Below are 25,743 nucleotides of genomic sequence, written 5' to 3'. Positions count from 1 at the left end.
ATTTTCAAGCTGCAACTGAAGAAAAATAAGTCACTTTAAGATTAACAGGCTTCTCAAAATACTTGAGCTGGATTGTATGTGGCTGTAGGTTAAGATGTATGGACTAAGACTTTACCATTTGGTAAAATAGTCTGTTACCTGCAGCACAGGGGTCCTTTGTTTGTATTATAAAATATAAATACATTTGCTAAACTTTGATGTCCAACTGCTTTAGGAGATGAGATTTGTAGATTCTCCAAGAGTCTGAGAGAGTTTAGATGTTATCTAAAGAACACTTTTTGCTTTTGTGACCGCATTTCCACACTAAGCTGAGCTGCACAACTTCTGGTCTTTGGATAAAACACATACGATAAATACACAGCAGAAAGATTAAACAATGGAAAAGGTTCAACAAAAGCCCAGTTTCAAGCAGGACATTAACGTCACATTTAATTGTCCATTATGCATGCATTTCACTTCAGACACAGTAGTTACACAGATGTAAGGGGTTGTAGCAGAATACTAACAAGGAAATACAAACAGACATGGTGTTCGTACATAATATGAATCTTCTGGACGACTGACCACACGCTCTTCAAGCTGCAAAAGAAATGAAAAATAAAATTCATTGCGAAGACTTAAGCCTGTTCATACCAAAGATTTGACACCTGACAGTTTACACCAATGCTACTATATGAGACAGTGTATCCTCTTCATAGCAACGACTCTGTAGACCTACTTCCATTTGAACTGGATATAATTTGTACCATATGAATGAGGATAGTTAATTTCCAGTAGTAATGAATTAGAAAAAAATATAAATAAAAAGAATTTGGAGCAGTCCATTATCATTTAGTTTATTATTTGATAGAGCATCTGGAAAATGGCATTAAATGGGGGGGAGATAGAAGTAATGATATGCAGCAAATAGGCCACAGGTTGGATTTGAACGCCTGTCGCTGTCAAGGACTCAGCCTACATGGGGCGCACGCTCTACCGGCTGAGCTAGAGGTCGTCCCACATAACATAACAGACAAGAGATCTCCCCTCTTTTGTCAATTTCTCCCATCTAGTCAGCAGTTCCATCGTTTAGGGGATCTGGTGTCACCTGTAATCAGCCAAACATTAACTATCGAGACAGCATGTCACCAGGGAAACAGCTGATGATAACACTGCTTCTTGGAAACAGGTGAGCTACATCCCATAGATATACAGTGTATGTTTTCTTAGTAACACTATTCTCTTGACAAGGGAAAAGAGGGCAGATGTAACCATTGAGGAAAATTAAAAGTATCGTCCCGACTGCCATTTTCGACCAGCTGACTTCGCTACGAGCTAATTGGCTGTTCAAACAGGTGACGTGCCTTATGTTCTAAAACCAGCCAATGGCGACTTGACAAGCTGAGTCGCAGGCGACACCATCAGACTGCTGCAAGGTTCTAAAATATTTTTTCCTCGTTGCAACTCTTTGGTGTGAGCTGGGCTTTACAGTCTACACTAGTTGTATGCTTCATTTGGTTTTAGGTTACAAAATTGGCACTTTTACAATCTTTTAAACAATTCCAATTTACATACGTCATAGTGCTTCTGTATGTTATTATAGTTGGTTACCTGCTACACAAGGGTGAATGTATTCTGTATCAGACTGGTCACCTTAAGGGGAAAAAAAGTAGAAAATGAGTCAAACTTGCATCATATGTTCAATAGCCCATAATATTTAACATATAAATGACTATTCTGATAACTGTTCAGGTTGTTGTACAGCTACCACGGAGCAGTGTGTGCTGTGACTTCTGTGAATGAGGTTGAGAGAGAACTGATTTACTTGGCTGGTAGTAGTCGTAGATCTTGACCACGGCTGGCTTCAGGTTCTGCACTTGGTGCTCCTGTATGAGCTTCAGGCTGTGGTTGATGCCTATGTCCTTCGGTAACTGTTGGAAGAAAAACAGACGACATGATCAGTAACTAATCTGGAGAGAATCATCTCTTGTTTGTCACTTTAAATCCCTCTCACCTCCCGTATGTACACCAGAACATGATCCTCCTTTTGTTCAACACGATCCACCAGCAGGGCACCTTTGAGCTGTGAGGAGACATTAATCAGCTGTTATCATGACAACAACTGACACAAATACTCAGTTTAAAGTTACTGTAATCACTCACCATGTTCAAAGACTCTGGGTCTGGGACAAATCCAGAGAGCATTTTGATATCCAGGATAACCATGTTTGTGCTGGACTCCTTTCCACTATATCTGTAATAAAAGTACCATAAAAATGTGATGTCAATCTGGTGTTTTGGAAAGGCTCCATTTACAGTTTGTGTGAGCTGAGTTTTAGCTACCAAGTTGTAAACATTCCTCCCCTGTCCATCCACCAACAGTTACATAGTTCAAGCCGGTAGATGCAGAGGATTGTTTGCCAAAAACTTCAGTATTCTACAATGTGTGGATCTTCTTGTTGATTACTTACAGGGATGTTAGGTTCAGACTGAGTTTGGGTCTTTTGCTGGTGCAGTCGGCCTCTGGTTTGACCTCAACACTGAGAGTGGTAACATCAGCAGGAGTTGGGATGTTATAGACAAGAGAAATCTAAACAAGGAAAGTAATTAATATTTATAAAAAGTGAACGAACAATCTCAAGAATTTTCTTTGCTCAAATTGGTTCAAATGTACAGTATGAAGCATCAGGATTGGTGGTTTATGTACATCTGACCACTGACCTGTATTGCTGCACATGCAGTGCCCTTCACCTCCAGGCTGTACTTTCCTGTCACGTCCTGCAGCTGCTTCTCCTGGTAGAGCAGTTTGTTGTTCTGATTCACATCAAACATCAGCTGGCCACTGGGAGACTGGACCGTCACTGTGCTTGAACCCTCTGGACTGAACACCAGAGTGGAGTAGAGAGCCAGAGCCTGAAGAGCCACCACGGTGTCCTACAACACACACAAAAGAAAATAGCTAATACTTATGTGCTTAAATTTATACAAATGTAAATGTTCTTTTGTTTACACCTGTAGCAGCTTTCATATGTAGGAGTTCACTTTTATCAATTTCAGGTCTCTCCAATTGTTGATTTTCATACAGAAATCAATTAAGAAAATTACCATTTAAGACAATAGCATGCACATTTGTTTTATTTGTAGTTAATTGGCTAAACCAATGCCATTGTTCTCAGTATGGTTTAACTGACACTAACTGTTGAGGTATCGGGCAATGTCGCTGTCCTGTGAGAACTATGCATGTCTAAATAATGTGAGTTTCAGTTTTAAAATAATTTGAAAGATAAACTGAAGGAGTTAGTGTTTTTTATAAGTGGATAAAATGATCCTTTACTTCATAAGCTAAATACAACATCTAAAGAAACATTAAATTGAAGAAGCAGAAAAATGCATTGTCACAAACGTGAAAATAGGGCTGTTTTTCTTGTGCCATGCCATTGTTTGGGCTTAAGGTCAAGGCTAAGCCATACAATAACTTTGTTTCATCTTATTTGTCCCAGAAGAGATTACTGTATGTTTGACTCAAAGTCCAGCTTAACCCTGTCTGGGCTGTACCTGTGTGGAGGAGAATCCTCCATAATAGTTCTGCTGGCTAGTCAGCCATCTAACGATGCGGCTGGCGTAGCCCAGGTCTTCACCAGTCGGAGAGGCACTGAGTTTAGCCAGCAGCACATAGGAGCTGATCTCCACAGACAGAGAGGCTGACGTTTCTGTTGCTGTCTGAGACCAGTGGAGGAACCCTCCTAAAAAACAGCCATCCACAATGAGACCAACAGGCACAGGGTAAGCTTTGTCACAGTAATGAAGCCAGAATGATTTCCTGGAGGAGGAGGACTCACCTTCTTGTAATGCAACAGTGTCTAGGTGATTCAGTAGGTGAGCACGGGTCTCCATGTCTCCTGCCAGGGTGAAGACGTACGCCAGCAGAGCTGTGGTGTAGGTGTTGCTGAGGTCACTGATGGACTCCTCGAGGCAAGACAAGCTCTGCTTCACAGGACCCTAGAAAAGATTAAAAGAATACATTGTCTTTCGCCGCTGAGTTAACAAATTCCTATATTCAGGGAAATGAACGACTTCAGTAAATGGAGGCAATAACACAAAACAGCAGAAAGTGATCTTTAGAGACAAAGTGAGGGCACAGCGGAAAAAGAAACAGGCCAGGAATCAAGTATTAACCAGTGCTCCTAATCTGAATGATAAAGGAGGTAACAAAAAACTATTTGCATCGACCAAAATAAACCACTATGACAAATGTCATTGTCAAATGAGGCATACAATACTAATCAACAAACTGAAATATGTTTAAAGAACATTTGAAATATAAAGTCATCAGATGGCTTGTTACTCAAGTGAGACAGGAAGCACCGCAAAAGAATGGAACAACTTCAGAAATAACAGGGTAAGACTAGGCTACAAGGTTTACATTCAACTTAATTCTAACTAATTAAATGATCCTTTGCTCAGATTTTTGAAAAATAGATTCATTCATGTCTACAACCTAATACTGGGGTTTCCTGCCTGTACTCAAAACTAAATGGGTATTTCTACTACTTAAGTGGCATCAAGCGGTGAGGTTGCAGCAACCAACTGAATACACCTCCGCTTACCCCTTCTGTCCAAGCGTATAGGAGAACCTACAGTGGCCTTCACTTCAATGTAAAACATGAAAGGCCCTCTCTTTAAAGCCAGTGTTTGGTTTGTCCTTTCTGGGCTACTGTAGAAACATGGCAGGCTCTTTGAAAGTGGACCCACTCCTAATGTAGATATGAAGGCTACATTCTAATCTAACGAAAACACAATTCTTTGTTTCAGGTGATTATACACTAATGAAAACATTTCTGCCAATAGACACCCCCCCCACTGGTCCTTTAACCCTTGTGTTATCTTCGGGTCAAATTTGACCCGTTTTCAAAGACACACACACACACACACACACACACACACACACACACACACACACACACACACACACACACACACACACACACACACACACACACACACACACACACACACACACACACACACACACAACAACACACACACACACACACAATAATAATACATACACAATACACACAATACAACAACAAAACACAAACACAACAAAACACAAAAACACACACATACATACACACACAACACACAATACACAACAACAACAACACAACAATACAAACACACAAAACAACACACACAACACAAACCAAAACAAAACAAAAAACAAACACAACACACCAAACACACACACAACAAACAAACACACACACAACACACAACACCAATAACACACATACCACAATACACACAACACACACACACACACAATAACAATACACACACACACACACACACACACACACACACACACACACACACACACACACACACACACACACACACACACAAACTACAGTTTTGTAAACTTTGTGTTATAACACCTTTGATGTGTCTTTTCCTAAATGGGGACAAGTAAACTTTCCGTAAATCTTTTTTTCCCTTTTTGGTAGCTCTCCGTTGTTTGTGAATACAATTGCATCAGTTAATTTTGACCTGGGAATATAATAATTGTCACATACCAGCCATTAATCCAAACACAACTAATGATCTCAACTCATTTCACTCAGAAGGTAGGTATAATTTCATGTAAATCAGGTCTGTTGACCAAAAATAGAAAAGAATAAGTGTAAAACTAGTTGAGATCAATTGGAATGAAGTTGAATAAAAGTGGTAACACAGAATTGAGTGATTAATTATAATTGTCTATGCTTTATAAACACGCAAAGCAGACCAGGTCACTTTTTACCCAGAAAAATTGAAATAGTTTCAAAACTGTATTTTCACTAAACTTTGACTTATACCAGTCTGATAACCCATCAACATATGTTCCCGTTGATCTCAATTGTGATTCAAAATAATTCATAATTTCAGCTTTTTTTAACTCAGAAATTAGGTATAATTTGACAAATGCATTTTTTTGACCATATATAAAAAAATATAAGTGTAAAACTAGTGGTAAAAGGTTGCAAAGAAGTTGGCTAAGAAGATTTAACACAGAATTGGGTGATAATTTATACTTCATGCTTTATAAACTGTCAAAACAGACCGGGTCAATTTTGACATACATAACCATTCATATTACAAATAATGAAATCTCACATCTATGGAAGAATGCATCTCCAAGAAGGCAGCAGTGATGTAGGCACTGAGAGTAACTTCATCAGACACACCACCCTGTAAAGAGGAAGCATAAGTAATTAGTGATCTAGTCTGACTCACTGGATGCAGAATGTATCATTGGCCTGATTTTTTTTTTTCCAAACAGTATTCTTCTCCCCTTTCACTATCTCCACTATCAGTTATAGCTAATGCCAGTCCTTTTAATTGGTTAACCACTGCATCCCTAGTACTGACTCTAGAGTCATAGTGAGAGAAACAAATGTCTCCCCTGTGCTTTTTGACCACGGTCGGAAATCTGTAGCAGGAAGAGTTAACCCTCTCCTTGAGTTCATGTTGTTTATGGAGAAGGAGAACCAAGACATTGTCGCGACATGTAGTTACATTTTTCTAAAGGTGCACGTCAGTCTACAGCGTAGGGATCAATGTCTCCATGTACGTAGCCCCGGCGTAGATTTAACACAGAAGTCCCTCTTCCCCCCCCCAGTGAAATTAATCTAAGAGGGAATTATTGTGGCTGGGTTGGCTCAGTGGGTAGAGCATATAGCATAGAGGTTTATGCCTCAATGCAAAGGTCCAGGGTTCAAATCTGACCTTTGATGATTTCCTGCTTGTCTTCCCCCTCACCTAGCTATACTGTAAAATTAAAGGTGGAAAAGCCCCCAAAATAATCTATTGCAAATTGTTCCTTTGCGTCTCAAATTTCGGCGGAAGGTGGCCCCAGGCTGGCATTTGTTACTACTGAGACATGAATGAAAGTCCTGATGGTGCATTTCCATTTAACTACTGCTACGGCAAAAGTGTCATTTAGTAAAATTAACATACTGACCTTTAGTTTCAGTTATCATCAGTCATTGTTCTACAAACTCTAGTGAAGAGGGACTTTCATTACCTTCATTATGTTGTGGAAGAGCTTTCCTGACTGTTCGAAACAGCCATTTTTTCGTTGTTTACTTTTCAGCCAGGTCACGGACGCTTCAATGTTCGCTGGGTCAATGTAGATGAAAGCCTGAGCTTTGGCAAACGATCTCAACACAAATGCAGTCAGCCTGAGGATATTAAAACAAAGTTAGAGAGAAACTACAGAAATCTACTCTGTTGCAAGTATAAAAGGTAAACTATGTCATGGTAAATGTTGCACAACATGTAAATACAGTATATAATTAATTATTCTTTGTGGATAATTGACCAGTAATGTTCTCACCAAGTGTTCCCTGGTCCTGCTCCAAATGTGCTGTAAGCACCGTCCTCATGTTTGTAGTTCAGCTGTCTCTGGTAGCCTGTATAACAATAGAAACACTAATTAGGGCATTTACAGATTTGATAGGATTTATCAAATCCTATAATTTATTTAAGTTCAAGATTTTGGGTAAATTTGTTTATAACATCTCTAAGTGTGAATGTACAGATGTAAAGAAAAAGTCCACTTTATGGCTTTACTGGACAGCTGACAGTAAAAAGATGACAGGAAATTAAGGGAGAGAAAGAAAGAATGACATGCAACAAGGTCGCCCTGCTGGCCTAGAAGTTAGGGTGGGGGGGCCTGTTGTCAGCACCATAACCCAGAGGCCAGCAGGGTGCCCCTGATCTGTAATCTCTAATTGGAATGATGAGCACTGTCTAGATATTATGCACGCTGCTTATTATATTTTGTGCAACCAGCACCAGAATGTAGCAGACGGTAGATTTGGCATACGTGTTCTTTTAGCTACCAAAGTAAACGGAGACTCACCACTGGTCAGGAAGTTGGTAGCCTTTTCCCTGATGGCTGGGGTCAGCTGCTGTGTGTTTCTCAGGTACTCGAGGATGTAGATATTTGGGGCAAGGAGCGCCATGTTCTGCTCACCACATCCATACGGCATCTGCAGCAGCCCATCCAGGTTCTTCAGAGCCCGGCCCAGAATGTCACCTGCCCAAAAACACGGAATCACTGAGACCGAACACATAACTAACCTGACCTTTACTTTCTACTGGGGCTTGAAAGACAAACTGTTCTCATGTTGTTATTCCACCTTTTGTTAATCCAGAGAGAAACTAATTTAATATGTTGAAGGTATAAATGCACTTTGTATTTTGACTTTACATTGTTCAATTGATTAAAGCAACTCTCAATTAAAATGAATTTCTATTAATTTACCAAGGACTGATACTGAAGCACGGGCAGATCCATCAACCACGTTCTCAGGGAGTTGTATGTCCATTTCCTCTGTCAAAGCTTCCCCTGTGAACAGAAAGAGAAAAAAACAAAACACTCAGCACTAAACCAAAGATGTCTTTGTCATGTATTGAAACAGGTCAGACTGGACTAAGATAAAATCACAAAAAATGAGGGTTCTTTCACTTCAATTGATAAAATGTATTTTTGATCAAATTTATTTAATGACAGTAAATCAATCTGATGCACCTGCGCTAAAGTTGGCAAATCTGCCATAATCAAACTGAAACTACGTGCTATCTGCAAGTAGTGAAAACCTCCATTACATGTTTTAACATGCAATCTATTCGACTTCCAGTATTTGTCTTTTCACATGTTTGATGGGCCAGGCGTGGTGTAAATCGTACTGACCTTTTGGGCAGAGCAGCCAGTTGTAGGTCTTTGTCATCTCAGTTCCCTCAGCCTGAGAGGGAAAGAAATAATGTGAGTTACAGAGTTTCCATTTGGGTAATTGATAAAAATGTTCTGCCTTCATCATCTTGTTTTTAAAAGGTACCAACCTTTACTATGAGAGGTCGTGTGACCACGTCAATTCGTCCCCTTTCAGGCACGCTCACAACCTCATTGTCACATGAAATTTGGGATGTCACGGCCTCCGCTCTCACTGACACATTTACAACTCCTAAAAAGAACAAAACAGTTTCAAACTTTTATTCAGAACAATGATATTTTGTTACTAATGTGGATCTCACTGATTTCATAGAGATCAAAAAGGGCTCCTCCACCTTGACAGCCTTGTGGATAAAAGCTTGACTCTCACCTAAGGCTGAGGGGGCCATGGTCCAGCTGAGAGTCTTGCGCTCACTGCCACACAGACAGGATGTGTACTGGTCACCAGAGAGGGGGGTGAGGGTGTAATCTAAGGAGGGGGTTGGAGTCACAGTGACCTGTTCAAGAGAGAATATAATTTAAAACTGGAGATTTATGGCAAATGCAAAAAACTGCAGCACAATGCTCCAGTATTTAACCTTTCCCCTGAACATCTTGCAAATGTTTGTTTAAAATAAAAAAAGGAGACCTCTAATTATCAAGCAGTTTGAAGACTTTAAATTAGGAGTATTCCAAATATTTACTAGAATCTTGCTGAGGGCGTTGACAGGACCAGCTAAAGAGGTGGGTAGAGTTAATCAATTACAGGTTTCAATGTTTTTAAAAAAAGGTGCCATTGATTGCACATTGAAAAGGGAGTGGGTAAAGTCATTATCTAATACAATCATAACATTTATATATAGCACTTTTCAAGCAATAAACACAAAGAGCTTTCCAAATTAAGAATTACAGGATATAAATCCCCCCCCCCCCTCCCTGCTAGACATACAAAATTCACAACAAACAGCACTTTTTGGGTGATCCCTTAACTTTTCATCTAGATCCATCATCAGGTAAATTCTATATATAAAAATAATCACTTTGCCAAGTACTTTGGTTTATGACCAAATTACCTGCAGACCAATCACCACCACTTTGTTTTCTCTTAATTAGCATAAAATTACCATGATGCAGCTGGTCAGGTAGTTGAAGGTGGTGGCCTTCAGTTCAAAGTGCTCCCCCCGGATGATGGAGTAGGGCAGGCTGAGCTCCAGGAAGAAAGGCTGGAAGACGGTGATGTTTTTACGTGGAGCCAGGCCGAAACCCTGAGGGGACAGACAGAAAGCCTCCGTCTCCCAGGTGGTGATGGTGTCTGGGACAGTGAGGGACACATCCTTCGTTCCAGACTCTCTGGATCAGCAGATACAGACGCATACAGTAAACTTGAAAAACACTATTGATTAAGATTAGTCAAAAAAACAAAAACAAAAAAAGGAAAAAAAAAAAAACACACAATGTGAGAAGATTACTAACGAAAAAAAAAAAATATACCCTTTGTTACCCTAAAAGAATGTAGAAGTGTGAAACTGTTTCATATGCTGTGTCCTTGAGATCTCAGAAACTCAAATGCAGTTATACTGGGTTTCACACAATTTTAAAGAAAATAGCCTGTAAAATGACTAAAATTAGTCTCAAAGCTAAGGAGCAGTGTCAGTAAATTAGTTTCATGCTATTCATGTGTGGAGGGAGACAGCAATAAGTCAGAGACTCTGGTGCACCCACACAAATGCCCTCAAACACATTACCATCAAAACTCTGTGGTAAAAACTCACCCAACTTCCACCAGGTCCCATATCCAGGTCTCAGGGAAGAAAGTGCGGACTGTCACTATTGGCGATTTATCAGGAGACGACATATCAGGGGCCGCAGCAGCTGCAGGGACACCAGCTGCCATGACTTCTTTCCTTATGGCTATGGTAGGAAGAAAGTAGAAATTATTCCCTTAGGTAAAAAAATGGAAAGCAATGATCCATTTTAATGAGTAAGTAAATATTCAGCATGGATCACTTGATGGAGCAAAAAAGAAAGTCACCATAGCGACCACGGCCCTTGTAGTATTCTCTTCCTTTGTATTTGAGGCATGAAGGCTCTCGGATAACCAGGTTTGTTGCCATCTTCATCCCTACATTCTAGATAATCCAACAAACAGGCATTACTGAAAAGTTGATAAATGTGCAACAATAACTTTAGTATATTTTTTATTTTGTACACTCATTTGTGCAGGAAATACCTGGAAAACTGTATAAGCATCAGCTGTCCCATCACTGTGGAGGTATGGCAAAACATCTCTTCTTGGTCTCACAGGCAAACATTCTTCACTATCTTGAACGTCATATGGAATATAGGACATTTTTGTGACTGGCAACAATTGAAATATCTGAAAAGAAAGTTGGGTTCAAAGTTATAAACTGACAATGTTTGATGTTCTATGAAGATCTGACAATTGGCAAACTTCTTTCTATATCCTGAAATTGGTTTGTTTCTGAAAACATGTCAAGGGGCACCATATTCTGTAAAAAGGATCCTCAGATGCCTACTTTAAATTGTGCAAGAGCATGACCACGCACATGGAGGTAGAGTGCATCTGATCCAGGACTGAATCCCATATGTGATCTGTGAAGGCAGAGCCTAGATCCTGTTCCATGGTTCTTCTAGCTGTTAATGTGGGACTATGCAAATTTGAAATAAGGTTATAAAAGACTGAAATTGTACCTTTTAATGTGGGGTTAACAGAAAGAAACAGACCGGATTGGCTGGGGGTTTATTAGGGAATTACTTCTGTATGTGTCCAATTTGTAAAAATCTGGAAAAAAACAAACTGTCTTTATTGGGTCCAGATTCGAAGGGAATGCTTAACCACAGGATTACTGTTGGGAATAGCAGACGAGAGTGCGGCGCTTAAGAGGGCAGATAGACAGTGGGCTAATAGCACTGGACTCCATTGTTACCCAGACTGGGGCTGAGTCGTCAAGGTGAAAATGCCCCCAAAACCCTAAAAAGCGGATTTTAGCAGCCCAGTAATAGTATTGGAAATTAGGCAGGGCCATTCCCTACCCTTATATCTTGAAACATGGATGTAAAGTATATATGTCAAACCATTGCCTTTATCCATGAGGCAGACTCTTACAGAGGGCTACACCTCACATATGGGATCATAACCTTATACTATAGCATTTTCATAACAGCATGCTTACAACTGGGTATCAACAAAATCAGCATTGAGCTGCATTGCACGGTTGATAACAATGTATAACTGGTAGAGGGAGAAAAGGAAGAAAGATTAACCATGGGACAAGTAGTAAAAATGGAGGTTGATGGATTTGCAAAAGATTATACAGAGGTAAGTTATGTATGCATATAGTTTTAGTTGATTCCAGTAGTTACCTTGTCTGCATCCAGAGTCTTCCCTGGCTCCTTGATGAGGACGCTCTGGTCAACAGCGCTCACACCACACAGAGATTCTGGCTGGGCGGTAACCTGCATGATGGTCTCCTCTCCTGGGACAGCCGAGGACGGAGAAAACTCCAGAGACACCTGACACAATCGGAAAAGACACATTGCACCATCTGGACTTTAGTAGTAGATGAGACCAGATTGATTTTTAAGATTGTAAAAAAAATAAAAAATAGTGATAGAATATAGGGAGCGACAGAGGCGACGACATGCAGCAAAGGGCCACAGGTCAGACTTAACCCGGTCCACTACCAAGGACTCAGCCTATGGGGCACAAATTGCACACAGCGATTTCACTAGAAGCATTTTTCTGCCAGTGGAATGACCACATGGCAGTTGGTCCTGCAAACGCTTAATTGCTCATGATTTATCTAGTGTGATTTGGGGGTTCTGATATTGTTGTCAGTCCGCATTCACTGCTCTGCTAAGGTTGGTGCTTCCTTTCGAGGAGTGACAGTCAGCCTAGAGGCCAAAAATCAATGCTGCATTTATTAAACATTTACATAAATAATCCATGCCACCTAAATTGGCTGACTGAACTTTACACTGATTTGCAAAAAATATCAGACAAGGGAAATTCTTAATGTATAAATAATCTTGAGTTAGTATAACTAGCCAAGACTGCATATGGATTATACCACCCTACCCATGCAATAGTCAAAAGGTTGTCCGTCATGACAGAAAATAGACATGGCCCCAACATGTAGGAGGTTAATGCAATTCATTTCAGTGGGATACTTAAAAATTTCTCCAAAATAAAAAAAAGAAAAAAAAAAGAAGCTACATTTGGTGTTGATGTTTTGTAACAACTAACAAACACTTTGATTCTGCACAACAGCCTTTGCCACATGTCTCAGTTCTTCTCAGGCTGACCTTGTGACTGAAGCATTGCTCAGTAGAGAAGTCAGCGCTGTTGGCGATCACAGTCTCACTGGGGAGGATGGCGTAAGCCACAACCTGGACGTCTGGTGCCATGTCTGGAGACACTGTCAGCTTAAAGGACACCTCGCCCTCATTCACTGAAACAACAATCACATGACTCCATAGATCAATAGATTAGCCATGCTAGTTCAAAGGATACTTTTAAGACAAGTCACTTTGCTCACCCAATTTATCTTTGACTTCGGTCCGTTTAACTCCTTGTAAAACAACGGCTCCTCTTGATAAGACCTGGGAAATTTAAAAGAAAATGACAAAGAATGAGTAATGCAACATGCCCGCTCTGCTGTGAGCTTCTGTCATGTGATAAAGTACATAGTGGAATATGTTTATATGGTTCATGGCAAAATGTTTTCTGTTCAAGTTGCAGTTGAAAAAGCAGTTATTCAAAAAAGGAACAAACCTATCCAGAGCAGGATATTTTGTAAGAGACTCTGTAAAATGTATTAAAGGGGAGCTTTACAATTTTACAAATCTCAACAATTTGTTTTTTTGGAGAATACTACTGCATATGGGAAAAAAATAAATAAATAAAAAAACCTTGCACAAGTCAAGTTGGGGGCTGAAAACTACAAGTTTGAACATAACATTCTGGGGGTGTGGAACCCATTACACACACAGACACACACAGACACACACAGACACACACAGACACACACAGACACACAGAGAGAGATTTCCCAGAACTAAAACCGGGAAACTTTGTGCTCGTGTATGCACACGCTTTTTAACGTGACCATTTGCCAGCCCAGCCCACGTCAGACAGGACACAATTTTGCCAACAGCACACGTAGGCCTACTGCTCACAACATAATGAGTTATCTCAGTTAACCGACTGTGGTACGTCCCGCTGTTGGAATACTCAATACGGACCCACTTTTACACCATTTAGCGGTCAGCATTTTAACCGTTTAACCGGGACAATTTCATAGTAGTTGGTGTAAACCGGGACATTTTAGCATTCCGACAGGCTTTTGTGGGGACAAGCAACTCAATTGGGACTGTCCCGGTCAAACAGTAGTCCAACCACACTCAGTGGTTGATTTGCATTACCGGTAATGTTGCTGCTGGGTTTTGGCTAGAAAGTTTACAATAAAGAAGTTCTGGTTAATTGATTTTGATCCTTCTCCCTTAACAGTCATTTGTGATTCTCCAGTGGCTATAATTGCAGACTGGATATTTAGCTTGACGCACTCAGCTTTTAATATTTGGATAAGGTAGTCTAATCTGGAATTTCTTTTGCAGTTATTTTTACAGTGTTTCCAGTACAATGCTTGTAACCGTAAACAAGGTTTGGCCTAATGTTAGCTGTCAAACAAAAATCTCAGGGTAGTGATGTAAAGGTCGTTTTAAAAACATCTTCCCCATATCCATGCAAGTTGTGAGATAAACAGTTCTACCACTCACCAGATACATCACATCCACAAAGCCCTGGGCCTCTCCAACTACGGTGTATTGGATGAAGAGGTCTTCTTCTTTGTCACAGGAAAGTGGTTCATCCTTCTTCTTTATGTCCAGGAAGCTGACTGTTTTAGTATCAGGAGAAGAAGGTGTGGCCAAAGACACTGTGTGATCGTTAGACTCATAGTATGGTGTTCTGTAAGGAGGGTAGCCCAGTGTCGGTGTGTCGCTAACCTAGAGAGCAGAAAGAAAAAGAAAAACACTAGATCATGGCAGATGAAGTAGAAGAAAGCTTTAGTTTTTAAAACATCATTTTTTGGTATAGACCGATCGTTCCTATAGGGCACCTTGGTCAGTTGCAGCATATTGAGAAACCATTTGAGGTGTTAGATATGGACTGTGTTATCAATTTTATGATAAATGTTGGATTACAGATTGTAGTTTCTACTTCTTACTTGTAAGTGGATGTCCCCTTTAAAGTCAGCTGTGCTTAATGAGAAAGTGGCGACACCATCACTGTCGGTTGTGAGATTCTGTAACCAACGCGATGACCACTTTTCCCCCTCAAACAGGAACACCGGCATGTCAGGAATGGGTGCATTACCGTAATAAACTGCTTTAACCTGTTGGAAGCACAACGTTGTATCACCGAGAAGGCACACTGCTTCAGTTGCACTGTGTATAGAATCACATTGAAGAAGTGAAGAACAAATGCACTTACTTTTCCTTCCACATTTGATCCTTTGTTATAAATCTTGGGAGTGTCAGTTAAAGACAGCTTTCCAACAACATATGAAATCACCGTAGCCTTCTCCTGTGAGCGTGAAATACCTGTACAAGAAGCCTTCATGTTACAACAATGTGTACACCATATTGTTTCAATACACAGCATAGTCATTTTTTTTATTATAGGCCTACCAATTCTTTTAAAATATAAGTACAATATATTTATTGACTTGCCTGTCCCCTCCTCTTCCATATTTGCACTGAGATGTAGTACATCCTGTAGTGCCTTTTGTGCAATTTTTGCGAACGTTGACATTGTCAAGATAAAAGTGGCACAGCCTCTCTTGTCTGTCTAAAAAGCACAAGATAAAATCAAGTGGAAAAAGTGAAGGACATTTCAAACTTTCCACAAGTCATGCCCTTATTACTTCTTAAAAACTTTATACCCTATAAAAATTAACTTACGTGCCTCAATTTGTACATCAGACTGACAAGACTTTCCAATATGTAGTGTTAAATGTACACTGTCCATTCTGTAGAAGGATGTAAGGGCTATGTCACCATGGCTACTGTACCTGCTTGGTCTCTTCGTAGCAAGGCATCGGGATTTCAGGGATTCCCTCTGGATGTTCAGGGGTGATTACAAGGGGTATACCAATATAGGCATCTAAAGGTCGGCACACCTTAAGTTTAACACTGCCTGGCACAGGCTGTCCGTATGTATACCTAATTAGATGGACATAAAAAAAAAAATATTGTTCTTGAAAAGAAACCATTCCCTAAACTGGACCCATTTTAGATAATTTAAGAGTAATGACTAGGGTTGGGTATTGTTCCCCCCCCCCCGATTCCAGTGCTAAATCGATACTTAAAACTGTGCCAGTGCCTAAACGGTGCCTGAACCGGTACTTTTCAATAAAGTTAAAAAAAATAAGGGTAGTAAACAACAGTCAGTGACTTGTTTATTGCTAAGGCCATGGTCAAAATTAAAGATTTAATAATAACAACAACAACCTATTTCACCAGTAAATTGCTGTTGAACCCCAGATGGGAAAAGGGTATTTTACAATTACTGTAAATGCACCACGAGGCAACCACGGCAGCTGCAAGTGAACGCACCGTCTGTGTTGTTTAATTCCGACAACGGTAGCTGCAAGTGAACGCACCGTCTGTGTTGTTTAATTCCGACCATATAAACATACTGTATATCTATGAATTGCGACAACGGCAGCTGCTGCGCTGCAGAGCAGACTGTTACATCCCGCTGTTGAAGTCCTCCACAGTGAAATACAGTCACACTTTACACTGTTTAACGTTAGCTGTCAGCATTTTACCGGTGTTTAATCCAGCTGCTAGCTAAAGGTAGGCTAACGTTACATGCTGTCAGGTGTAGTGTAAAGTCAAGCACCGAAATGAGGCACCGAAACTTTTGTTCTTATTCGGTCTCGTTACTACCGTTTACGTCGGCACCGGTTCCCTATTGGCACCGAGTTTCGGTACCCAACCCTAGTAATGACCAAAACAGCTTTTACTTACGTTGCACATACTTCAGCTTTGATTTCTTCCTGATTAATACTTACTTCATCAGATGAATTTATTTGTAGGTCAAATTTAGGCAAAACTGGGGACACAAAGGGATTAGCATGTTTGCTTCATTAAATTGATTAAAATGGATGGTAAAAATAGGAAAAAATTAATAAATTACCGTATTTTTCCACCTTGACACCGTGTTGTATTTTATCTGACCCAATCGACACAGTAACTTGGTAGGCTCCTTCACGAGCCTCAGAGTTCAAGGGGTAAGAAAGCTGCAATATGTTACTGTTATTGGAGGTTTCATTCAGCCACTGTCCAATCCTGTTGCTGTTAGAATCCTGTGAAGTGAAGTAAAGAACATGTGACAATATGAAACTTGTGAATACAGAAGAGTGGCATTTCTTCAACAACATGGCAGATAAGAGTGGGCCATGGTTTAGTGTAAGTGTACGAGTAGGACAAATAAAAACTTGAAGCATACACACAAGTGCACTGGCAGGCTAATATCAGTGCCCAGTTACAGATATATTTGTCTTAGTAGAGTGTACAGAATTTGCTGCAAAAGTATATAAATGTGTCATTTCCTTTGTAAAGCAAATTTTATGTAGTTCGATATGTATATACTTTTGGTCCACTTACTAGCTAGTCTTTGAGTTTGTGCAATGCAAAAAAAAAAAATACAGATGAACATTAGGTGGTTTAATATCTCCAGAAAATGCTTGTCAATGGAGCTAGAGCTTTTTGTCAAACACTTGAAGAAATTAAGACCTCCATCAGATAATGCAGCCTGTAAAGCAAGAATGTTGGTGTCTAAGGTCATTCATGAATTCTTACACTTTACTGTCATTGCTCATAAATGCTTTGTTCAAGTTGTAAAATAGGCCTCCACACAATGTTAAAATCAGTGAAAAATTCCATAAAGCTTGGGCCTCACAGCTTATAAGTCACTTCATGTTTTTAGGAGATTAACATGCTGAACGTTTAATAGCCTAATAAGTCAACTGAAGCATTTTGCCTTAAGGTATTAGAAAAAAATAAAAACAGTTTAATATACACTCCATATGTTAAAGTGTGGATGTTACTCTTACCTCAATTTCGATTAGATCATACTGTAAAGAAAGAAATTTTTTTTTAAATAAGTTGCTTTGTATTCTTCTCATCACATTGTCATGAGTTAAAGACTTAAGCTCTTACATTCATTCTGATTTATATTTTTTTCCTGAAGATATACAGTTCTATTGTAATCTTTAGTATAGATTCCACTGTCATTTCCAATTAAATAGGATAATGTGTGACAAAATGTTGCAAACTGAGAAACGTGTTTGAATGGATCCATCACTGGGTCAGCAACCTTCAAAGCAGCTTGGTAGGTTTACCTAAAGGGGCTGTGGTTGTACTACTGACCCAGAGCTTCACCAGGAGCTCATATTCTGGTTCAATCAAAACTAAAACCTCTACCATTATCAAACCATAATCACTGATACGGTTTATGAATGAGACCTAAAAGGAAGACTGTTCAAACACTCACCAGCTGATTGACAAGTCTTAACTTTGTATCCAGTGTGATGACTCTGAAATGCACTGAGAGACATGCAGAGAGATTACATGAAGCTCTTCTAAAGCGGTGTTAAACATCCTAACATGTCAGTGATTGGTCTTCTGTTAACGGTTATAAAAAATAAATTGATAGTTTACCATTTGTCTTCCCTCTGTTGTCTGCCATAGAACTGAACAAATTGTAAGTAATCAGTGGAAAATGTCCCAATATCCCAAGAAGGAAACCTCACCTTCAGCTCAGTCTGCATAATTACTATTAATATTTAGGAATCTGGACACAGCCTTGGATTTCAGTAAAACAGTGGATAGTTTTGCACAGAAACTGCAGTTAAGGAATAGTACCAATTTTGAGACAAGATACCCCTTTTTAAATATTGTCAACATGGGACATGTTATTAATAGCCAGAATGTGCTGTGCTCTGAACTGCAGCAGGGGAAAAAGAAGCAATTTCATTTATACTAACCGAGCGAGTGCGTACACTTACTGTATTTGCCAACATGTTTCTGGGCTTCTGTCCTTTTTAACCTCTACTGCCTGTTAAAATTACTGTTGATATTCTGGGACACAATCAGTTTCTCACTACCTGTTAGAGCTAATCATTAATCAGAAATGGAGACAGATTTCTATCACTGTGGAGTTTTATTTTTATATCCTGGGAATGTCTATAAGATTTCATATTGTAATACATTTTCTATGCAGTGCTGCATGCACTGCAATTTGTAAAGAGGAAACTTGTCTCAGTATATGGTACCATATTGAGTACCAAGTCATATACATTTGGTTTTTGAACAATAACGAAGTGGCAAATTAAAAAGAAAAAACAAATCAAGTTAAAAACCCATCAGCTCAAAATTACCCGTTTGTCCTGGGAGGTAGATTGGTTTATCTGTTTGGATGAATGTCATTGGTCGATAGACTTGGATCTTAACTTTTCGGACTTCTTTAGAGTAGAACGTGTCGCCTCGTACCTCCACCACCAAGTTCTGCACCACTTCATCCTGCACTAAAGGAACCTGTGACAAAGATTTTATAGACACCAAGAGCCATTATATCCCATAAAAAAAGATTGCTGAATATTTAACTCTGTTGTAACTTGAATGGTTAAAAAAAAAAAAAAAAAAAAAAAAAAAAAACACTTCTTGCAACAGCCAGTTACAATTTTTAAAAACACATTTTGGGAAATGAGCAAATCAATCAAATCAGGAAAGCTGCTGACCTTAAATTCAGTGCAGTTATGAAATTCTTCATTGGATGTCTTCTTCAGAAGGGTTGTATTCGCCTCTTGGGACATCAGAGTGACGCTCATTTCCAGAGTCTCGTTGGGCTGCAGGAGACTCGCACAGAATTTGGTCTCAGCTCCAGATTCAAGAATTGCAGGAATGGCTACCATGTACTGCCTTCAGCCACAGACACACATACAGTACATATCTCACTGGATCTGACATGGAAATAACCCCAACCCAGAAGATTATGCAGCATAAAATCCTTACCCATGATCAATTCATTCAACCACAGGCTATTATTTTTTTAAACTGTAGAGGTAACTTACGGTCCTGCCACCGCTTGGCCCACGCACATCCAGCTCAAGAAGACACACAGTTTCCATTTCCACATCTGAATCCCAGGACGACCCATGACTGAATGTGAAGATCCTGAGTCAGCATCTGTTTAATAGTCTCCGATAGAGAATCCCAAGCCCACAAACCCACCCCTACATACGCCATTTGATTTTAATGTAACGATTCAATTTATAGGCTTCATGTTGTAGTGTGTAATGCGGACTGCAATTTACGGTTTAATTAGGCAATGTTTGAAGTCCAGAAAGTTTGTCATTCAAACTATAACATAAATCTGAAAGAGTTTGTTACTAAAACAGTCTGCAGTACTTCATACATCTCATTCTGAGAGATGCAAATCTAAAAAAAAAAAAAAAAGTGCAATGTAGTTCCTTGCTGCTACTCTATAAGGAACAAGGTAACATCCCCTTTCTGCTTTGCCCGCCCAGAGAATTTGGCCCACCCATGAGAGAGAGAGATAGAGACACCATGGTTTTCAAACAAGCAAAGTGGCAGTTGGTCAAAGTCACACCACCACCTTGCACCCCCCTCTTTCAATAGCTACAGACACAGAAATGGCACATCCTAAGGAAAACTCATTTAGGAAATTCTGCACCAAGGCTGAATTTTGGGAAAGAGACTTCAGATACAGTATTTGGGGACCACTAAGGTCTATATAAAAGCATCCAAAGAGCACCATGACATGGGACCTTTAAACAAAAGGGCAGCATTGACCTTGTGCAAGAATTGCATGATTTATTGTGATGACAGTTTTAAGTTTGAACAGTTTTGGGCCCAAAAAAAAAAATCCCCAAAAATGTAACAGATTCTGCATTTAAAAGACTGTCGCAAGAGTCCAGCTCAGTGGAGTGAAACAGCCTGGCAGAGAGGATGCCCAGGCGGCGATGCGAGGGGAAGCAGAAGCGAGGCAAGCGAGCCGGGATCCAGGCTAGGCTAACTGTACGTGTCCACTGGGAAGAGTAACTTCTACGCTTTCCATTCATTGTCTGTGAGCAGCGTTCTGGTAGTGTCGCAGCAACTTTGAGAAGCAGGGTGTCGAGCTGACCCCTCCTCATTTGCATAGTTGTGTTCCAGGCTATTTTATGCAAATCAGGGTCACCCAACTCAATGTGCCACCTCTCAAATGCATTAAAATCTTTTAAACTGACCATTTCCCCATCTCAAATAAACGACAGATTCAGCAACTGCATAGCCTATTTCTCACATAAACATTGAACTATTTTCCAAACTAGCCGCCTGTTAGTTTGGAAAATCGGGAGCAGACCGCCCCATGTGAAGTGTTCGTCCAATCAGGTGCAGCCATCACTGTTGTCCGAGGGTGTAGCAGTTTCCCTTGCTCTAGTCATTTAAGAGAAACAGATAACTGCTAGCGGCAAGCGCAACAAGCACCCAATGCTTGAAACCTGGGTGATCCCAGTTGTCAAGAAACGCCACAGGTGACTCTTACCATAAGTAGTGTATGCAGCAGGGCTGCACGAAATTTATTTAATTTATACTGTTTATTGATCCCCAGTGTGGAAATTACAATTTACGAGGAAAATATGAGATAAGGTTGTTCAATATCGTGACAATATTTCTTGCGATAAACATTAAAGTATTCTACGTTCTGCAGCTTTCAGTAGGCCTATTCTGCTAAAATAAAACAAACTGCTTGTTGAATTTAAAAGCAAAAAGGAAATAATTTCCAACATTTTATTGGAACAAATTTAACACTGAATATCAAAAAAAAGTTACCACTAAAATATAAATGTAGCCTATCGGTTCTTTAAACCAATTCTTTCAAATAAATCTGAGTCTATCGCGATATGCCGCAGCCTGTCACGATATGTATATTGCGCAGTTGATTTCGCAATAACAAAAAATTAAACAAATCCGATATAACATGCAGTAACCTAGGCTACCCAGCGCCCCTCGCTCGCAACACTGTAGTTTGTTTTTATTTCAGCGGCCCCATTGGACATAAGCGGTAGCCTAGAATTTGTTTGATTTTTTAAACACACTTGCTGTCGTAAAGGTTTAGGAGTTCCCGTTTCAGGGAGGTCTAGTTTCGCTCAGACAGGAAATTATTAATTTACAATAAGAATGTTACAGATGTACCGTTGCATACGGTTAATTAGCCTACTTTGGATGTATCGTAAGCTAAACCGGGTATCACTGTCACCAGGTCACGAGCATATAGAGCCAAAGTAATGCGAGACGGTTGTAGCAACCAACGTAATAACTTAAGGACGCTTAACAAGTAAGCCTACAGGGCGACAAGGGAAAATAAAATAGTAGGCCGACACAAACACGGACTGAAAGGAATAAAACATCCACTGTAAACTGAAGGGGGGCATAACTTAATGTCGGCTACTGAAGTATACAGTAGGCTAAATCGCGAAATTTATGTGGTCAATGAAATAGAAATTTAAAATAGACCAAGGCCAATTCGGGGTGACCCTATCGATCCCGCAATTGCGTCCATCCTGTGTGTGTGTGTGTGTGTGTGTGTGTGTGTGTGTGTGTGTGTGTGTGTGTGTGTGTGTGTGTGTGTGTGTGTGTGTGTGTGTGTGTGTGTGTGTGGTTTTCTCCAGTCATCATTCAGATTCCTTTTTAGCTTTTGTTCTTCGTTGAAGTTACTTCTTTTCTGTGACGGCCCTGCCCCAGTATAGGCGAAGCACCGTTGTGCTTCATGTATCGCGGATATAAGAGTAAACTAAAATGCCTGGTCAACACTGGTCAAGCTAACTTGGGAAATTGGAATAAAAGAATGCAACATTTAGAAACTCCTCCATTTGCTTAGAAGTCTACAGCTGAACCCGAGTTTCCGATATTCCCCCGCCGCAAAACTGTAGAATAACAAAATCCCCAAAAGTGAACGCCTTTAATTAACTGAAAGATACGTGTAGCAGCGTCATGTTTCAATTTCAGCTCCGTGTTAGTCTTACCTCTTTCAGACCACCTACCACGGTTGGGCTGCGTTGTCTGATCGGGGTTCAACGCTCCTTTTGGAAATTCAAGCCATGCCAGCTCGTTATATAGATCCCTGTTCATGACAATTCAGACCACCTGCGTCCACCCAGGAGCAATCAAACAATTACCTGAAGTGCTAGAAATGGGTGGGGCTTAGGCCTACACGTCATATTCAGTGAACCGCCTGCCGTGCGTTACCGTTATATACTGTCTATGGTTACCGTGCGTCCATGAACATCGGAAAAACGTTTTTCCGAGTGAAAACGTCACCATTCCCGTAACGTCCTGTGGGAATCAGAGGTGGGAAACTCGGGCTGGATTTTCCCATAGACAGTATTTTCCCTGCGTTCATGCCACCTCGGAATAACAGGCACCGCCCCACTGGTTACGTTGTTTTTCCGACTGGCAGCGTTCACATGGTCGGGATCAGAGTGATAGAGAAAGACAGAGTGGCGACACTCCCATTGGACTCCGTTGTACGCTTTTTCCCGCCTACTTCCGGGGTATGCAGCCTCGCATAGTTCCAAACAATCCCTTCACGGCGTCGGACACCATTCATTTTCATTGCTGGCCGTCGAGTAACTTCTGAGGTAAGTTGATTAAATAGCTACCTCTTTCGAATTGTCAACTGTCTATATTTTATCAGAGGCCCTTTATGATGCATATACTGATCTTTATTTGTATGCACAGCGTGATTATATATTTTTTTTATCTTGGTAGCCGACCGATTGCCTGCTAGTTTGTTAGCTCGTTTGTTAGCTGGTTAACAATTACGAAGTTCAGTAGTGAATCTCTGACACCTGTGATTTAGTTAGTTATTGATGTTGGATTACTAGGATCATTAAGGTTGATTAAGGACGGGTTTTATTTAGGTTGTATCTACTGAACCTGACGGTGTTAGCTTAGTCAGCTGAGTACTGTGTCTAGAAATAAGGTTGCGTTTGTTTAATTATACCCTTGAAAGGGCTGTTGGATTTCATGTATGAATACAAGTTATTCCACACACAAAATATCAGTAAGTGACATATGACAATGACATAATTTTAAATATGAAAAAGTATTAAGGCAAATTTAACAGTTGTGTTTTTTTTTACTGTTGATTTATTTAACGTTTTCCACTGTTTTTTTAAGTTCAATAATTGCAACATCTTTCCAGAAGTCAACAAGTAATCGTGTTAAATTATTGTGATTTCAATATTGACCGAAATAATTATGATCATATTTCTTTCCATATTCCAGCAGCCCTACTGGTGCTGGCGACGGCTGCTGGTGGTGGCTGCTGGCTGCTGAAATAAGAGGAGACTGGAGGCTGCGGACAGTGTGCCGGGGATGGAGAGGCCAAATACATCCATGGCAACCAGTAAGGTGTTTGGCAGTGGACTAGATGTTATGACCTTATGTGAGGAAGTCTGCTGTGTTGAAATTGCCTTCTTAGTCTGACTCTTGCTGCCAAGGTACCCCTTATCACGGCTGTTTACCCTGATGCACTATGATTGAATCCTTAACCTCAGCCTGATATATGTGGAGGATATTTTTTGTTAATTAATCACGTATACTATTCCCCATATTCCTGGCTCTATTTTGTTGCTCTTATTCATACTTGTTCCCACTTGTTTTTTGTCCCACAAACCTCAGCCTGATATATGTGGAGAGGATTTGTTTTATTAAACACTCAGCATCTCAAACACTAACCCCCAAAACTTCTGGCTCCAGCTTTACATGCTGTATCCTCCTTTGCAGCGTGCAGATGTTAGGCAGTAGAATCTGCATTTGCTGAAGGGTTTTATAACCAGTGGTGCCAGCGGTGAATCTTAGTTGTATTGCTTTTTTTTAATTGTCTCCTTTCCCCGCCGTATTCATTTTTTCTGTACTTGTTCTTGTGTCACTCATTGTTTAATAAAAATGTATTCATCCAAGTGTATTGAGTTTTTATTCTTTAATATATGTGATACCTGGTGTATGGCTTAGTCTTAAAATTATCATGGTTGTACATACATACACACAGTTGTTATTCTTTAATATATGTGATACTTGGTGTATGGCTTAGTCTTAAAATGATCATGGTTGTGTGGTGTGGTCAACTCGTGCCTCATCAGAAGAAGTGGGCTGGACACTAAATGCTGAATGGACCGTTGCTACTCTGCTTTCTCAATCGCTCTCTGACCACGGGTAAGTGAATCGGAATTACAAGCAACATCAAGGAAAATACAATAGTCCAGATGTGCAAAAAGAACATCTTGAATCATCTTTGATCTCAAAAAGATGTAGTAAGGTTAACCCTTGTGTGCTCCGTCGCCCGGGACTTAGTTTATTTTGACGTTTTTGCATTGGCCTGGCGGTGAGCTTCAGGTCCCCGGTGACCCTCGCGTACTATGTGATGTCATTTAACGTGAAATGGCACGGGGGGGATGTCCCAGACATGTCAGAACAAACGTTTGGACAGGCTAATAAAAAATGTAAATAAACTAAAGTCCCCGTGACACGAAGGACAATACAGGAAAGTAGCCTAGCTAGTGCTATCATGCTAACACGGACGGGAAGCTTTCCCTCCAAAACTTAAAAACGTATCTATACATAGCTTTCAGTTGTCACCCCATTCCAAATGTAAAACTGACATTTACAAATATGCAATAACAATCAAACAAGTACATGGGTATGGGTTTTTATTCATATTTACCATTCAATATCGCAATCGCTGCTGTCCCATAGGGGAACATGACAGCGCTGCGTGTGTTTGGAACTATACAGGCTTACATGAACCACGTGACCACCCCGCTAGCGAGATCAACGAGTGTCGCAACTCTTATATCTCTATGGCTCTGGTCGGGATGCGTGTTCTTCTTCTTCTGTTATATTGCCGT

General features: G+C 40.2%; 1 protein-coding gene across 1 annotated transcript; it reads right to left on the bottom strand.

Moving 5' to 3' along the window:
- Positions 1-397: 397 nt before the first annotated feature.
- On the bottom strand, positions 398-22,985 carry LOC120573262 (alpha-2-macroglobulin-like). The gene is made up of 37 exons (XM_039822893.1): positions 22,858-22,985; positions 19,903-19,990; positions 19,570-19,750; positions 19,210-19,366; positions 18,324-18,376; positions 17,884-17,904; positions 16,965-17,133; positions 16,796-16,880; positions 15,835-15,985; positions 15,494-15,611; positions 15,255-15,364; positions 14,989-15,156; positions 14,540-14,767; positions 13,300-13,363; positions 13,067-13,212; positions 12,125-12,274; positions 10,971-11,117; positions 10,773-10,869; positions 10,513-10,651; positions 9,865-10,090; positions 9,132-9,258; positions 8,872-8,993; positions 8,723-8,774; positions 8,294-8,377; positions 7,889-8,065; positions 7,361-7,436; positions 7,049-7,205; positions 6,139-6,213; positions 3,819-3,978; positions 3,535-3,722; positions 2,701-2,913; positions 2,451-2,569; positions 2,143-2,233; positions 1,994-2,062; positions 1,805-1,910; positions 1,591-1,632; positions 398-579 (listed from the first exon to the last, which is right to left on the bottom strand). The coding sequence occupies exons 1-37, from the start codon at positions 22,961-22,963 to the stop codon at positions 575-577; spliced, it is 4,467 nt and encodes a 1,488-aa protein (XP_039678827.1). The 5' UTR covers positions 22,964-22,985; the 3' UTR covers positions 398-574.
- Positions 22,986-25,743: the final 2,758 nt, after the last annotated feature.

The sequence above is a fragment of the Perca fluviatilis genome, chromosome 2 (genome assembly GCF_010015445.1).
Source record: "Perca fluviatilis chromosome 2, GENO_Pfluv_1.0, whole genome shotgun sequence".
Lineage (NCBI taxonomy): Eukaryota > Metazoa > Chordata > Actinopteri > Perciformes > Percidae > Perca > Perca fluviatilis.
The sequence above is the reverse complement of the archived record's forward strand: the minus strand, read 5'-3'. Positions and strand labels throughout refer to the sequence as shown.

Excerpts from the sequence above, each read along its gene's own strand:
- LOC120573262 (XM_039822893.1), bottom strand. The coding sequence starts at position 22,963 with ATGAACAGGGATCTATATAACGAGCTGGCATGGCTTGAATTTCCAAAA. Across the intron at positions 19,991-22,857 it reads TGGTAGGTGGTCTGAAAGAG|TCATGGGTCGTCCTGGGATT; the intron begins GTAAGACTAACA and ends CTTCACATTCAG. Across the intron at positions 16,881-16,964 it reads TGTCAAGGTGGAAAAATACG|TTTTGCCTAAATTTGACCTA; the intron begins GTAATTTATTAA and ends TTGTGTCCCCAG.